Source organism: Bos javanicus, chromosome 5 (assembly GCF_032452875.1).
Source record: "Bos javanicus breed banteng chromosome 5, ARS-OSU_banteng_1.0, whole genome shotgun sequence".
Classification (NCBI taxonomy): domain Eukaryota; kingdom Metazoa; phylum Chordata; class Mammalia; order Artiodactyla; family Bovidae; genus Bos; species Bos javanicus.
The window spans coordinates 99,059,735-99,076,421 of NC_083872.1; the positions used below are offsets into that span (position 1 = coordinate 99,059,735).

The 16,687-nt window shown below is 38.4% G+C and overlaps 1 protein-coding gene, 1 non-coding gene and 1 pseudogene across 2 annotated transcripts; 1 reads left to right on the forward strand and 2 right to left on the reverse strand.

Moving 5' to 3' along the window:
• Positions 1 to 1,478: 1,478 nt before the first annotated feature.
• On the reverse strand, positions 1,479 to 3,926 carry SMIM10L1 (small integral membrane protein 10 like 1). The gene has a single exon (XM_061417846.1). The coding sequence runs from the start codon at positions 3,724 to 3,726 to the stop codon at positions 3,520 to 3,522; it is 207 nt and encodes a 68-aa protein (XP_061273830.1). The 5' UTR covers positions 3,727 to 3,926; the 3' UTR covers positions 1,479 to 3,519.
• A 2,013-nt stretch (positions 3,927 to 5,939) lies between these two features.
• TRNAF-AAA (transfer RNA phenylalanine (anticodon AAA)) lies at positions 5,940 to 6,011 on the reverse strand. The gene has a single exon. It is a non-coding gene; the product is annotated as a tRNA-Phe (tRNA).
• A 6,349-nt stretch (positions 6,012 to 12,360) lies between these two features.
• LOC133248762 (taste receptor type 2 member 46-like) lies at positions 12,361 to 13,773 on the forward strand (annotated as a pseudogene).
• Positions 13,774 to 16,687: the final 2,914 nt, after the last annotated feature.

The following is a 16,687-nucleotide window of genomic DNA, read 5'->3' on the forward strand; positions in this document are numbered from 1 at the left end:
ATTAATATTCACCATGGCCTGTAAAAACTTGATTTATGGGCAATAAAGTAGATGCCTTTATCAGGGACAAATATATTCTTATTTCTTTGACTGCTGACTAGGTATAGGAAAATCAACAAATATGGCATTCATTCAACAATTTACCTAATATCACATTAGGCAAAGCTCTAGGCTGGAAAGAGAGCAACAGACAAAATCTTTGGCTTCATGGATAACGGGAAGAATAAAATTACCTGTAAAGTGGAATAGTAAGTGGTTAACAAGCAGTGAGGGCAAAAATCTTGTTTTCTTCTTTGGGAAAATTCACTGAGCTGTAATATGTAGGAAGAAAAATAGACATCTGATTTTAAAAGCAATTGTTAAGAATAAGTGGAGACCTATGACTGATTCATGTTGACGTTTGGTGGAAACATAATACTGTAAAGCAATTATCCTTCAATTAAAAATAAATTTAAAAAAGAATAAGTGGTAAATCACAGAGCTTTCATTCAGTTCCTACTCTATACCTGCTGACAGTATAGGCTGTAAAATTTGATAGGATATAGTATCTTCCCTCACAGAGCTTCTAATCTAGTTGGATGATATACTAATAAATCTGCTCAAGCACCTTACTGTCTTCAGTGTTGTTATTTAGTCACTAAGTCGTGTCCAACTTTTGCTACTGACAGGCTCCTCTGTCCATGGGATTTCCCAGGCAAGGATACTGGAGTGAGTTGCCATTTCCTCTTTCAGGGGACAGTCCCAGGGATTGAACCTGTGTCTCCATTGCCAGGCGTATTCTTTACCACTGAACCACCTGGGAAGCCCTTCTTCAGTGTAGCAGAAGACGAACAGAAGAGAAAAGGCTGAGGAAAGCATATGTTCATGAACCACCCAAATGGAGTATTCCTGTATGTCACCATTCCAGGGCTAATGGCAGCCACATTCTTTTGTGTTACAAACTGGGATATTAGTGCCTCTATGAAAGTGATGCCCACCATTTGCCAGCTCATTGGCATTACTGAATTATTTCATTGATCTAATTACATTTCTCATAGTTTAGACTAGGATATTCTAGTCCCTGTACTTTCATAGGAACATATAATTACCAAGGGAAGAGATTATAGTATAGGAAGCCTGTCTTCTTGAATATTAAAAAAAAAAAAAACACCTAAATACACTAATTAATGCACAATTAAGAATGAATAAAGAAGCCTATGATACTGGTATAGGTTGATACTAACAGCCTTTTAGATGGACTAAAAGAAATGAACTCTAATCTGATTAGGAGCATCTGGGAAAACCTTAGTGGAAAAAGTGATGTCCAAGTTTGGCCTTGAAATACAGAGTAACCACAGACAAAACAAACAAACAAACAAACAAAAACCCCACAGGTACAGAAGGCAGAAGAAACTGTAAGAAGAAAGAGGAAGTTGTGCTCCAGTTCAGCTGGAGACAAGGAATGAAGGGTAGGAAGAACAATTACTCAAAGCCAGACATGTTGCTGAAGGAGGCACTTATTTTACAACTCTAGAGTACACTTGTTTGTTGGACACAATTAGTGAAATGTGGAATACAGAACATTACAATCTTTACCTTGACGAATGACTGTCCCTTTCTGCTCAAATGTCTCACCAGTATCTTTCTGGAAGGGCTTCCCGCTACCCTTACTGTCAGTAATCTACAAATATCTTTCAGTACTAAAACCTTCCACTTGTAAAGCAAGCACTCCAGAGTTTTAAGGTTTATTCACAAGTTAATGAGATATTCTATAAAACAAATACTTTTATTGTGTATATATCAAGCACTAAGGCAGGCTTATTTTTAACTCTCAGACTGATCTATCCATTGGGTATGTTTATTCTCATTTAATAGGTTTGAGAAAACAGGGATTTAGGCAGACTGTTGGGCTCATCTGGACCACAAAATTGGTTTGTATTTTAACAGAGGTGTGTCTGATATACACATACACACAGGGCTAAGAAAAAAACACTGTTACTGTTAGACCAGTAGTAAAAAACAGCAATTCTCCACTTTTTCTCTGCCCATCCCTGATTTTCCTTCACCAGAGACTACCAATTTTAACTCTTCAGCTATTTGTTACTGTACTTCTTTCTAAGTGACAAGTTATACTGCTTTTTTTTTAAACCGACATTTCTGTATCAGATCTTGATGTATTCTCCATTACATATATACTTCTTTCCAATTCTGCTAGGGTTACCTAATAATTTGTTATTATTTGTATTCATTGTTTACATAAATATGACTGACTTTATATGATGACTAACATTATTCACAGTTGACTTAATACAGTGTAACTTCTGAAAACTTTTCTTTTTCCTGAGGCTCATAATTGCCTCAATTTTGCTTCCTTAATTAGAAAAAAAATATGCAGACCACTAATTCGTCTCCAGACTCTCTAACACCTAAAAACCTCTTGACCCTATATTTATAAATACATGACAATGTATCCGTTTTCCTTTCTGAGACATTCCACCTGAACTATCATCTTTAGGCATTTCTTGTTGACCTCATGCTGTTCTCCCTTCTTCTCTGTTATATGGTTATATTTTAGAACTTTATCATCACTCTTTAAGTAAAATAAAATGACCTCTTCCCCCATCGACAACAGACTCTACCTGTCGACTTCCCACTTTAAAAGACACCATTACTTTTCCAGGCACCCGCCCTGCCATCCTACCTTGTAAATTGCACTTTTACGCCATCAAGGCTGATAATATTGACACTCAACTCTGTAACCGTAATTAAGCATTCTCTTAAAAAGATGAAAACCATAAACAGCATTTCCATTATGATTATTTAAATGTTATTCAATAAACCACCAAGCTTTGTGCTATGATTGGATTTCCTTTTTTTTGGCTCCAAGATTCTGAACCACAATGCGAATTACAGCGACACTGAAATTGAGTCCACCTTCTTACACTCCAACCCTCGGTCAAAACCCTGCAGTATTTTACATTGTTTGGTTATCTGAAGGATGTGTTCCTCTTACAACGTTTTTTTTTTTTTTTTCACTTAAAGTTTCTGATCGTCATAGTTTTCTGTTGTGGAATGAAGAGATGTTTGCCATCCACTGCATATCCTTAAGATCTTCAGCTTCTGACTGATCCTGTTTATAATCCAGTCTCATCTTCCCGAAATTTACTATTTATGAACACGGACCATGAGCTTGTACATTTCTGTCCTGAAAGTTTTGACAGCCTTCCCTTGTTATAATACATCCTGTTCGTCCCGTTTTTAAGGATGCACAGCTTCTTAAATATTGTAGTGGGTTTTAACTGAAGTTCTCGGTTCCCGGAATCGCGTATTTCCTCTTCCTACACTCAGGAGGTCTCGGTGCCAGTTCAGGGGATCGGAGGACAGCAGACGGCGGAGAGGCGAGAGCGCCGCGGTGGAGGGAGACCAAGCACTCCTCTCGCGAGACAGCGGGACTGCTCGCCCCAAGCTCCACGGTGCCGCGGCGCCTCCTGGGAGTCGGCCATAATGCAGGCCCAGAACGCCGGCGGCATCCCCAGGGCTCTAAAAATGTACCTGCAAGCGGATGTTGAGAACGACGGAGCCCGCGATGTAGAAATACGGGAAGTTCATGCGCAGCTGCCAGGCCAGCTCGAAGAAGGCGAGCAGGGTGCGGGAAAGCCCCTTGCAGAAGACCCCGTACGAGCTGGGGGTCGCGGCCGGGCTCGAGGCCCTGAGGGCCCAAGATGACGGAGCCGCCGTGGTGGCCATGGACGCGATGTTGCCGCTAGCCCGGTGCAGTGCCTGGAACCGAGGGTGACCGCAGACCCCGCGGACCCCCAACTGATGGCGATGACCTGGAGGGGCCGGGGGCTTAGCGGCCTCCGGGCTAGCACTCCCGCCTGACGCAGACGCCGCTTCTCTCCGAGCGGCGGTGAGGCTGGGGCTGCGGCTGGCGCTCCTCCCCTTCCTGTCTGCTGCTTAAAGTGACATTCAGCGTTTAGAGTTTAACTCTTAGTAGGTCCGGAACGGGTTACTTATTTACATATATGCCACACAGTTATTTTATATAGCAATTACAAACAGCCTTACAGATACTCGTTTCACTTTAAAATGAAGAAAGGAAACTAAGTAAAATTCTGTTATTTGCCCTAGAGCTCCGTCCAAAGCTCGCGTTAAAACTCGGGTTAGTCTGCTCTGAACTGTTCCCGTTCGATTTCATAACATTAATCTCTTTAAATAAGCCAGTTAGGGCAGAGTCTCTGTATTCACAACATACTATTAAAACTTAAAGGGTCACAATCTCAGGCAATGAATTTCCTATGTATTAGGACTGTTTCAGTTGGAAGTGCCGGAAATTAACACATGTAAAGCAAACAGATTAATTATTATTTTTTGAGGTACATATTACATGCAAATATCAAATTTTCCCTCATGTAAACCCATGAAACGTTCAGATTATGTATGAAGGCTTCTATAATTTCTTCATGGGCACCTGTGAAATATGCGGTTAGGCGGGGAAGGCTTAGAATATTACTGACATTACTTCCAAGCCCCGAATACCCTTAAGGTAACATCTTAATGAATCGTCCATATTCTTCTGGTGTTTAAGTGATGCCCATTTCATTAACTTATATAATCTATTTTAACTAGTAAGCACTGTATTTTTCCTCATAGACCACCTGTACATTTGTGACTTATTCAGACATGTAACTGATTATAACTCAGATTATGGTCTAGTTCAGAAAAGCGTTCTTTCAATATCTCAGAATTCACCCTGCACTGAATAATTGTAGCAACTGTTCAAAGCACAATTTATGTATTTTGAAGGACCTCTGTTTTTTTGTACAGCCTACTGATGATAAGACTGGTACAAATAACATGCCCTTGTGCAATTTATAAAGCTGAATTGTGTATCCCCAACTAGTTTCTTTTGCTGCTTTGTTAGACCAGTACCAACCCATCAACTAGACAGCACCTAAAGGAACTGATGACTGCTCACTTAGGGCAATTTATGAAATACTGATTTGGAGACTAAAGGAAAGTGTAAGATAATGACAATTCAGAACCAAGAGAAGATGTAAATTTTTGGTATAGAAGTACAATTTGTGGGTATTAGTGCCACACAAATCATTAAGTCCCTGAACCTTCCTCTTCCAACTACCTAAAACAATGTGGACTCATCCTCTTCTACCATTCTGCTCTTCACTCCCTTCACCCCTAGCTTTGATTAATTCCATGAAAACCGGGTCTTCCATTGGAAACCCCCAGGAAAATAGCAGCCGTTTACTTATAATGGCTGTTACAAGTAACAGATTTCCTGTTCTAATTGGAAAGGAATAGGGATTCCCTGGTGGCTCCGATGGTAAAGAATCTGCCATGTGGGAGAACTGGTTCCAGTCCCTGGGTTGGGAAGATCCCCTGGAGAAGGGCATGGCAATCCACTCCAGTATTCTTGCCTGGAATATCCCCATGGACAGAGGAGCCTGGCTGGCTACAGTCCATGGAGTCGCAGTCATGACTGAGTGACTAAGCACACACAGGCAAAAAAAGAGTAGTTACTAAGCTCCAACTCCTATCCTTAATACTGTAGAGCTGTTGAAAGATTTCTGTCGTGTGAAAGTGACTGGAGAGTGGGATAGGATCAGTATTTTACGTGATTGTGGTTTTTATTCTGTCCCTTGATACTTAGACTTGAATGACAGATCCACACTTGTTGCCAAGTAGGCACATATAAGTAAGTTATCAACATGTATTAATCCATTCCTGAAGACAATATTTCATTGACCCTTTAACTTGCCCTTCCTTTCTAAATCTTATATTCCTATTGTTGACCCTAAAATTGCCAATTTGGTGGTGGTTCAGTTGATAAGTTGTGTCCGACTCTTGCGACCCATGGACTGTAGCCTGCCAGGCTCCTCTGTCCATGGGATTTTCCAGGCAAGAATGCTGGAGTGGATTGCCATTTCCTTCTCCAGGGGATCTTCCCAACCCAGGAATTGAACCTGGGTCTCCTGCATTTTAGGCAGATTCTTTACCAACTGAGCTATAAGGGAAGCCTGGAAATTTAGTACTTTTTAATGGCTTGTTAAGTTTAATGCAGCTTGAAAGTTTAAAGGTAAGCTGTAATTACGGGTCTGAAATTTACTATATTAGTAAATTTTGGGTCTGAAATTTACCATATTGGCAATTGGTACCAAATTTACCATATTGGTAATTGGTAATTATGGGTCTGAAAATTACCATATTGGCAAATTCTCAACTCCTTTTTTAAGGAATTTGCTAATGTAAGTGTTCTATTATATAAGAAATACATTCAGAATGCAAGGATTGAATCAAATGATCCAACCCTAAACACAAGAGAAAAATTACAACTTGATTAAAGTCTCACGTTTGCAGGCTGACAAATTGAATTTAGTCTTTCTGCAGGCATCACATCAGGAACTGAAGTTTAGTGGAAACTGTTATGTAGGTAGTAAACTTGTTGAAAGGAAAAAAATTGTAATAGCTGATACCAATGATTAGATCCCATAATAAAACTACAATTTCTGAATTAAGACTGCACAATCAAGTATCAAATATATGTCATACAGAAGGAAATCATTAGCTGCAACATCAAATTATGTTTGTTTCTGGGCTCTCTATTCTGTTCCATTGAACTGTGTCTGTTTTTTATGCCAATACCATCTGTTCTGATTATTAAAGCTTGAACTATAGTTTGGGACCAGAATGTGTGATGCTCCCAGCTTTGTTCTTTCTCAAGATTACTTTAGCTGTCCACGGTCTTTTGAGGTTTTTCTATTTATGTGAAAAATACATAAAATTATAATTTTTAAATTATAAATTTATAATACTTAATACTTCTAAATTAATTTAATGTTTTAATTAAACTCATAATTTTTATGGAACTTGCATTCAATCTACAGCTCTCGGGGTGGTATGGATATTTTAACAATATTAATTCTTCCAATCCATGAGTATGGAATAGCTTTCTACTTATTATTTTCTTCTTTCAGTTTCTTTGAATGTCTTGCAGGTTTCAGTGTACAGATCTTCCACCTAATTAGTTAAATTTATTCTGAGGTGTTTTATTCTTTTTGATGCAGTTATAAATGAGATTGTTTTTCTAATCTGTCTTTCTGATATTTTGTTGTTAATGTATAGAAATGCAACTGAATTTTGGATATTGATTTTATATCTTGTAAGTTTCCTGAATTTATTAGTTCTAGCAGTTTTTGTTTTGTGTGTGGAGTTTTTAGGGTTTTTTTTTTTTTAACATATGCGATTTGCAAATAAAGACAGTTTTGCTTCTTCCTTTTCAGTATGGGCACTTTTTATTTTTTATCTTGCCTAATTGCTATTGCTAGGACTTTCTATACTCTGTTGAGTAAACCATGAATAGTATGAAAAGGCAAAAAGATAGGACACTGAAAGATGAACTCCTCAGGTCAGTAGGTGCCCAATATGCTACTGGAGATCAGTGGAGAAATAACTCCAGAAAGAATGAAGGGATGGAGCCAAAGCAAAAACAACACCAAGTTGTGGATGGGACTGGTGATAGAAGCAAGGTCCAATGCTGTAAAGAGCAATATTGCATAGGAACCTGGAATGTTAGGTCCATGAATCAAGGCAAATTAGAAGTAGTCAAACAGGAGATGGCAAGGGTCAACGTTGACATTCTAGGAATCAGCTAACTAAAATACTGGATTGGGTGAATTTAACTCAGATGACCATTATATCTACTACTGTGGGAAGGAATCCCTTAGAAGAAATGGATTAGCCATTGTAGTCAACAAAAGAGTCTGCAATGCAGTACTTGGATGCAATCTCAAAAATGACAGAATGATCTCTGTTCATTTCCAAGGCAAACCATTCAATATCATGGTAATCCAAGTCTATGCCCTGACGAGTAACGCTGAAGAAGCTGAAGTTGAATGGTTCTATGAAGACCTACAAGACCTTTTAGAGCTAACACCCAAAAAAGATGTCCTTTTCATTATGGGAGACTGGAATGCAAAAGTAGGAAGTCAAGAAACACCTGGAGTAACAGGCAAATTTTGCCCTGGAGTACAGAATGAGGCAGGGCAAAGGCTAACAGAGTTTTGCCAACTGGTCAAGCAGTTGACCAGAACTCACTGGTCAACACAAACACCCTCTTCCAACAACACAAGAGAAGACTTTACACGTGGACATCATCAGATGGCCAACACCGAAATCAGATTGCTTATATTCTTTGCAGCCAAAGATGGAGAAGCTCTATACAGTCAGCAAAACAAAACCAGGAACTGACTGTGGCTCAGATCATGAACTCCTTTTTGCCAAATTCAGACTTAAATTGAGGAAAGTAGGGAAAACCACTAGACCATTCAGGTATGACCTAAATCAAATCCCTTATGATTATACAATGGAAGTGAGTTATAGATAAGGGACTAGATCTGATAGACAGAGTGCCTGATGAACTATGGACAGAGGTTTATGACACTGTACAGGAGACAAGAATCAAGACCATCCCCCAAAAAAAGGAAATACAAAAAAGCAAAATGGCTGTCTGAGGGGGCGTTAAAAATAGCTATGGAAAGAAGAGAAGTGAAAAGCAAAGGAGAAAAGGAAAGATATTCCTGTTTGAATGCAGAGTTCCAAAGAATAACAAGGAGAGATCAGAAAGCCTTCCTCAATGATCAATGCAAAGAAATAGAGGAAAACAATAGAATGGGAAAGACTAGAGATCTCTTCAAGAAAGAGATACCAAGGGAATATTTCATGCAAAGATGGGCTCAATAAAGGATAGAAATGATATGGACCTAACAAAAGCAGAAGGTATTAAGAAGAGGTGGCAAGAATACACAGAAGAACTTTACAAAAAAGATCTTCACGACCCAGATAATCACGATGGTGTGATCACTGACCTCGAGCCAGACATCCTGGAATGTGAAGTCAAGGGGCCCTTAGGAAGCATCATTATGAACAAAGCTAGTGGACGTGATGAAATTCTAGTTGATCTATTTCAAATCCTGAAAGATGATGCTGTGAAAGTGCTGAACATAATGTGCCAGCAAATTTGGAAAACTCAGCAGTGGCCAAAGGACTGGAAAATGTCAGTTTTCATTTCAATCCCAAAAAGGCAATGCCAAAGAATGCTCAAACTACCGCACAACTGTACTCATCTCACAGGCTAGTAAAGTAATGCTCAAAACTCTCCAAGCCAGGCTTCAGCAATACATGAACCGTGAACTTTCAGATGTTCAAGCTGGATTTAGAAGAGGCAGAGGAACCAGAGATCAAATTGCCAACATCTGCTGGATCATCAAAAAAGCAAGAGAGTTCCAGAAAAACATCTATTTCTGCTTTATTGACTATGCCAAAGCCTTTGACTGTGTGGATCACAATGAACTGTGGAATATTCTTCAAGATATGGCAATACCAGACCACCTGACCTGCCTCTTGAGAAAGCTGTATGCCGCTCAGGAAGAAACAGTTAGAACTGGACATGGAACAACAGACTGGTTCCAAATAGGAAAAGGAGTATGTCAAGGCTGTATACTGTCACCCTGCTTATTTAACTTATATGCAGAGTACATCATGAGAAATGCTGGGCTGGAAGAAGCACAAGCTGGAATCAAGATTGCCAGGAGAAATATCAATAACCTCAGATATGCAGATGACACCACTCTTATGGCAGAAAGTGAAGAAGAACTAAAGAGTCTTTTGATGAAAGTGAAAGAGGAGAGTGAAAAAGTTGGCTTAAAGCTCAACACTCAGAAAACTAAGATCATGGCATCTGTTCCCATCACTTCATGGCAAATAGATAGAGAAACAGTGGAAACAGTGTCAGACTTTATTTTTCTGGACTCCAAAATCACTGCAGATAGTGACTGCAGTGATGGTGACACTTACTCCTTGGAAGAAAAGTTATGACAAACCTAGAGAGCATATTGAAAAGCAGAGACATTACTTTGCCAACAAAGGTCTGTCTAGTCAAGGCTATGGTTTTTCCACTAGTCATCCATGGATGTGAGAGTTGGACTATAAAGAAAACTAAGTAACAAATAATTGATGCTTTTGAACTGTGGTATTGGAGAAGATTCTTGAGAGTCCCTTGGATTGCAAGGAGAACCAACCAGTCCATCCTAAAGAAAATCAGTCCTGATTATTCATTGGAAGGACTGATGTTGACGCTGAAATTCCAACAGTTTGGCCACCTGATGAGAAGAGCTGACTCACTGGAAAAGACCCTGATGCTGGGAAAGATTGAAGGCAGGAGGAGAAGGGGCCGACAGAGGATGAGATGGTTGGATGGCATCACCAACTCAACAGACATAAGTTTGAGTAAACTCTGGGGGTTGTTGATGGACAGGGAGGCCTGGCATGCTGCAGTACATGGGGTGGCAAAGAGTTGGATACGACTGAGTGACTGAATGGAACTTAACTGAAAAATCCCTTCATTCTTGCCAAATGCTGCAGCTTAGAAGGTCTTTGTCACACTGAAGGGGCAAGAATTATAAGTCGCAGGTCTGTTTCACATTGTGTGTGTGTGTGTGTATGTTAGTCACTAAGTCTCACTTTTTGTGGTCCCATGAACTCAATCCCGCCAGGCTCCTCTGTCATGGGATTCTTCAGGCAAGAATACTGGAATGAGTTGCCAGTTCCTTCTCCAAGGGATCCTCTCAACCCAGGGATTGAACCCGGGTCTCCTACACTGCAGGGAGGTTCTTTACCATCTGAGCCACCACACTGAGGTGGAGGGAATTATATAGGGTATGACAATCAGGGAGCAGTAATCATGTGGAGTATGTTTTCAATTTTGGTGCATTCTAATTGGTTAGCTTAGAATTTTCTGAGTCATATTCTTGGTGTTATATCTAAAAGGTCTAACTCAAGTTTGCAAAAGTTCTCTGCCATTTTTTTTTTTTTTGCTAAAGTTTGTAGTTTGAGCATTTGTACTTAGGTCTAAGATCAATTTAGACTTAATCTTTATGTGGTAAGAAATAATGGTATAAATTAATCTTTATGAATATGGGTATCTAATAAAGTCCTAGCTTCATTTGTTGGAAAAATAAAGGCTATTTCTCCCTTGATTGCCTTGATACCTTTTTTGAAATCAATTGCCCATGAATGTAAATGTTAAGATGGATTCTCAATTGTGCTTAACTATTATATATGTCTGTCTTCATGAAAGTACTACTCTATTTTCATTGATGCCGTTTAGTGGGGAGAATCCCAGGGACAGAGGAGCCTGATGGGCTGCCATCTATGGGGTCGCACAGAGTTGGACACGACTGAAGCAACTTAGCAGCAGCAATGATTAGCTTTGATATCAGGAACTGCAATCGTCTAATTATGTTCCTTTTTTAAAAAAACTTCCTTGTCTCTTCTGGGAGCTTTGCATTTCCATGTACATTTTAAGAATAGTTTTTCAGCTTTCTGCAAGGATTTGTGGGATTTGATAGAGATTGTCCTGAATATATAGATAATCTCTTGACCTGGAAAGAGTCTCCTCACTCCAGATTTTAGTTCAGTTGTCCTCTTTCCTTGAACAGCTCTCTTATCAATTTAAAATGTAATTTGAAATTTATTCCCCTTCTCCTGGTCATTGTAGGAGAAAATCTTGCCTTTTTGCACTTGCTATCTTCAACTCATAAGTGGAAGTTCTAACAGGTTAACTGTGAAGTATCAAATGACACAGGATCAAATGAATAAGTAACAATCTCTGGAAGAGGATATCATTATTATCTGCATTTTGCTGAGGAGTATACTGAAGCAGACAGTAGTTTTCAAACAGAGTAAAAGATCAGAGATTGGTAGCAGGAAATCTGGATTTTCCACCCTGTCAGTCCGGTTCCAAGATCCTCTCCTTAAAAACTTCTACTATAAAAAATGAAACAAGAGAATCCAAAAGTATACCTGATTTCAACATCTGTTCTTAAAAAAAATTACAGTCAAAAATGAATTAAATGAGAAAAATAAGACTGAATATTCATATATGGAGAAGTTTTCAATGTGCAATGGAAAACACATATTCTTTTGAAGTGCCCAAGAAATATTGACAAAATTAATATTTTATTTAAAAATTAATATTTAAATATTAACTAAATTAAATAGTTAGCTTTATTAAAGACCTAAGCATGAGAGTTATTTTTGACAGCTTTAAATGGTGGAAGGAAAAGCCTACTGGAAAAGAGATTACAACCAGGTGACCTCCCCAAGACTCACTTCAGTTTTGGAAATTATAGGAAAATAATTTCATCAGTGAGATGAATGTGCATTTGGTTGAGTTAATGTGTTCATAGGCTTATAAGCAATAAAGTTATATATAACCAGCTTATAGGGTGTTTTTGTCTTCTTGGGGTCTCCAAGAAAATCTTGGATAGTTTTGATAAGAAAAGCTTGAGTTATTTCTACATAAATCCAGTATTAGGAAAAAAAAAAATCCATTGGAATGATGATCCAGGTTATGATTGAGCTCCGTCTAATAGTTTAGGCTTTCTCTGTACATTCTATGTGTTGATTTTTAAAATTTTGCTCACTAACAACTAAATTTGTTAAGTACAAATTATGAAGAGGTTAAACAGGGGAAAGTTGCAACACGATATGTCCTTATTTCCATGCTGGCAAATGACATTTCATCTCTCCATTAAATTTATGAAGTAATCCATCCCGTGGCAAGGACACAGAGTGCATAAAGAGGAGTCAATTTGAGCTGTTAGGGAATAGCAATTATTTCATCAAGATAGCAGTGAGCTCTTCTATTAGCATATGCTAGTACTTTCCTGCTTGACATTGGTCACAGAAGTTAAAAGAAAGGAGGACTTCACTGCCCATCCAGAAATCAGCTGCACAAAGAATTTAGGGTCAGACTTGAAGGAATCAGAACCATGATATTAGACTAGGCTTTTTTTCTAGACATGATAACTTTACTATGGACCATTTTTTCCATCCTAGTATTAACAGAATTTGTTCTAGGAAATTTTGCCCATGGCCTCACAGCACTGGTGAAGTGCATTGATTGGGTCAAGAGACAAAAGATCTCCTCAGCTGATGGGATTCTCACTGCTCTGGCAGTCTGCAGAATTGTTTTGCTCTGGGTAATGTTAATGAATTGGTACTTAGTTGTGTTGAATCCAGTTCTATATAGTTTAAAAGTAAGAATTATTGTTCATATTGCCTGGATAGTAAGCAACCATTATAGCACCTGGCTTGCTACTAGTCTCAGCATATTTTATTTGTTGAAGATAGCCATTTCTCCAGCCTAATTTTTCTTCACCTGAAATAGAGTTAAAAGTGTCATGCACATAATACTTCTGGGAACTTCATTCTCCTTGGTTTTTCATGTTGCAGTGATATACAATGATGAGGCTATCCAGACAAATGAATACAAAGGAAACATTCCTCAGAAGACCATATTGAGGGGCAGTTTATGGCTTCCACATGTGACTCTGCTTATGCTAGGAAATCTCATATGCTTTACTATGTCCCTGACATGTTTTCTGCTATTAACTGTTTCCCTGTGGAAACATCTCAAGAAGATGCAGCTCAGTGGTAAAGGATCTCCAGATTCTAGCACCAAAGTCCATATAAAAGCCATGCAAACTGTGATATCCTTTCTCTTGCTGTTTGCCATTCATTTCCTGGCTCTAAATGGGATCCATTTGGAGTTTTAAAAGGCAGCAGAAGGAAACTGTCTTTTTGTTCTTTGAGGCTCTTGGATTCCTCTATCCTTCAAACCACTCATGTATCCTGATTTGGGGAAACAGGAAGTTAACAAAGGCATTTCTGTCATTTCTGTGGCAGCTAAGGTGCTGACTGAGAGAAAAGAAATAGGTGGACATCATGTGTCTTCCAGCAAAAAAATAAGCTGATGGTGTTTGTAAAATTTTATACTTTCTGCTGCTTTTTCTAATGTGAATATAACTGAGTAATTTCCAAAGGTTAACATGCAAAGTCTTTTACTCAAGCTTATGATGAAAAGTATATATGTGAATGTTTATGAATGCTATAAAACTGATGATAAGATTATGATACCACTAACCAATATTTTTCAGATAAACAATCTAATTTTACAAAATGATGTATAATTTCAGGGTTATGAAGCAATGTGTATTTCACATGTATATTCTATGCTATTATCTTCAAATGAAGTATTTATAATCTGTATTTATGTCTTTTTAAGAATTGAGCTTATCTCAGGACATTATTGCTATTTTCCATTGAAATTAGTATTACAATGTGCTTAGCAAAGATGTCTGCAATAAAATTCAAATGTAACAAATATTTTTAGATTAAAGTTTATATATGTGTATAATTAACTGTACTAAAGAATATGTGATTTTTACTAGTAGTCAAAAAACTTAGAAAAAAATCAATACTACAGTAAGGATGAAGAAGAAAAAATAATCATGATGTCTTTATAGCTGCTATATTTCACATGCAGTTAGGAAAATTATTTCTTAGAGGTTTCAAATTAAGAAGACCTCTTTTCAAGTTGAGATCTGGTGTCAAATTCAAGTTCAGTTTTCAGGACTTCCCTAGTGGTCCAGTGGCTAGGACTCTGTGATCCCAAAACAGAGGGCCTGGGGTCCATCTCTGGTCAGTGAACTACATCTAGCCTGCCACAACTAACAGCACTCAAGCCACAACTGAAGGTTTCACATGATCAAGGAAGATCTGAAGATCCCACATGCTGCAACTAACACCCAGCACCGCCAAATAAATATTTTTTTTAAATTGCTCAGTTTTCCCCTAAACCAAAATTGGGCCTCTGAATTGTCAATCTTCTCTATTTTGCTACCTAAAAATTCATTTTAAACTTCAGACAAAAGACTTAGGTCTTCCCAATGTTAAAAATGCATTCAGTGTAAGAATAGTAAAAAAAATTATGATGCTTAATTCAATGATCTTTCTGCATGTATTAGAATGGTGTCTATGATGTCTATGTCATAATTATAGGAAATGTCTTGAAGATCTGTTTTATTACAATCTTGTGGAAAATGATGAAATAGAAAGTGTGTTGACATATAGCAGGATTGATAGCAAGTTTCACTATAGGAAATAAATTTATAACCTTGTTCAACAACTGAATTTCTATGACTCTATTAATTCTTGGTATTATGATAGTGTAACAACATTATCTAAATGTTAAGGTAAATCATTTCCACATCTGAATTACTCACTATTTTTAATCATCTGTCTGCTTAGTGGAACATAAGCCTTCTCATGTGAGGATCATGCTTGTCCTGTTTTATGCTAACTTTCCAGGACATAAAAATCAGTCTACAGGAGAGTTTATATGAAAGATATTCTAATGATTATTTGGATAAAAAACAACTACATGAAAGCTGGAAACCAGTGAAAATGAAACTCTTCACAAAATCTGCAGGTCACATGGATTTTCTAGTTTTGTTTCCTCAACATTTAATTGCTTCTACACAAATCTACACAATCTCAATTCCAGTTTCTGCATTAGACAGAGTAGACAAATAGGTTCCAAAGCATGCTGCTGCTACTGCTAAGCCACTTCAGTCGTGTCCGACTCTGTGCGACCCCAGAGACAGCAGCCCACCAGGCTCCCCCGTCCCTGGGATTCTCCAGGCAAGAACACTGGAGTGGGTTGCCATTTCCTTCTCCAATGAATGAAAATGGAAAGTGAAAGTGAAGTTGCTCAGTCGTGTTCGACCCTCAGCGACCCCATGGACTGCAGCCCACCAGGCTTCTCCGTCCATGGGATTTTCCAGGCAAGAGTACTGGAGTGGGTTGCCATTGCCTTCTCCATTCCAAAGCATTAAGTGACTCAAATTCAGTGTACATTTAATATTGTTCTTTAAGGGTACTGATATGTCTGAGCACACTTCTCTAGGTAGTTATCCAAGAAATCAGGCTGATCAGAAGTTGGTCATATTTAACATGTGGATCTGGACGATTGGGTGGAGTTTTCTCCATTCAAGAAAGCTGGGAGAAAAAAACATAGGGAGGACAGTCCCTGAGGAGAGTATTGGGGATGGGCCTAAAATATTGCACAAAATTTTCACTTAAATAACATTGTTCAGGTTTTGATCACCTTGCCACAACCAAAGGTAAGGGAGGCTGGGAAATGTGCTCCCTCTCTAGCCCAGAAATAAGAGAAGAACATGGAATTGAGGACACGGAAATGGGAGAGCCTTTAGTCACGTTTCACTTGAAATAGCAACAAGTTACTGTAAAAGGAAAGAAGTTCCTCCCTTTAGAAGCATGATGTATATTCTTCATGTCATTTTGATAATATGCACACACACTTACATCAGTTTGAGTTTTTTTCTATTTCTTCACAAATTCCAAAGAATTCAAGTTCACGCTTCATATTTATATCTTCATAAAGTCATAACTGACTCTGTACTATAGTACTTGTAGCCTCCTAATGTATATTTCCAGCCTAACCTGCTTACAGTTTTTGACTTAACTACTATGATATTCTGTACTAATATTTCTAGCTATATTTCCTGGCACTTGGGTGTGCAATTTGAACTGTAAATAACTTCCTCACATTATTTCTATGTGTGTGTGTGTGTGTGTGTGTTAGTCACTCAGTTGTGTATGACTCTTTGTGACCCCATGGACTGTAACCCACCAGCCTCCTCTGTCAGTGGGACTTCCCAGGCAAGACTATTGGAGTGGGTTGCCATTTCCTTCTCCAGGGCATCTTCCCAACCCAGGAATTGAATCCAAGTCTCCTGCATTGCAGGTGGATTCTTTACTGTTTTAA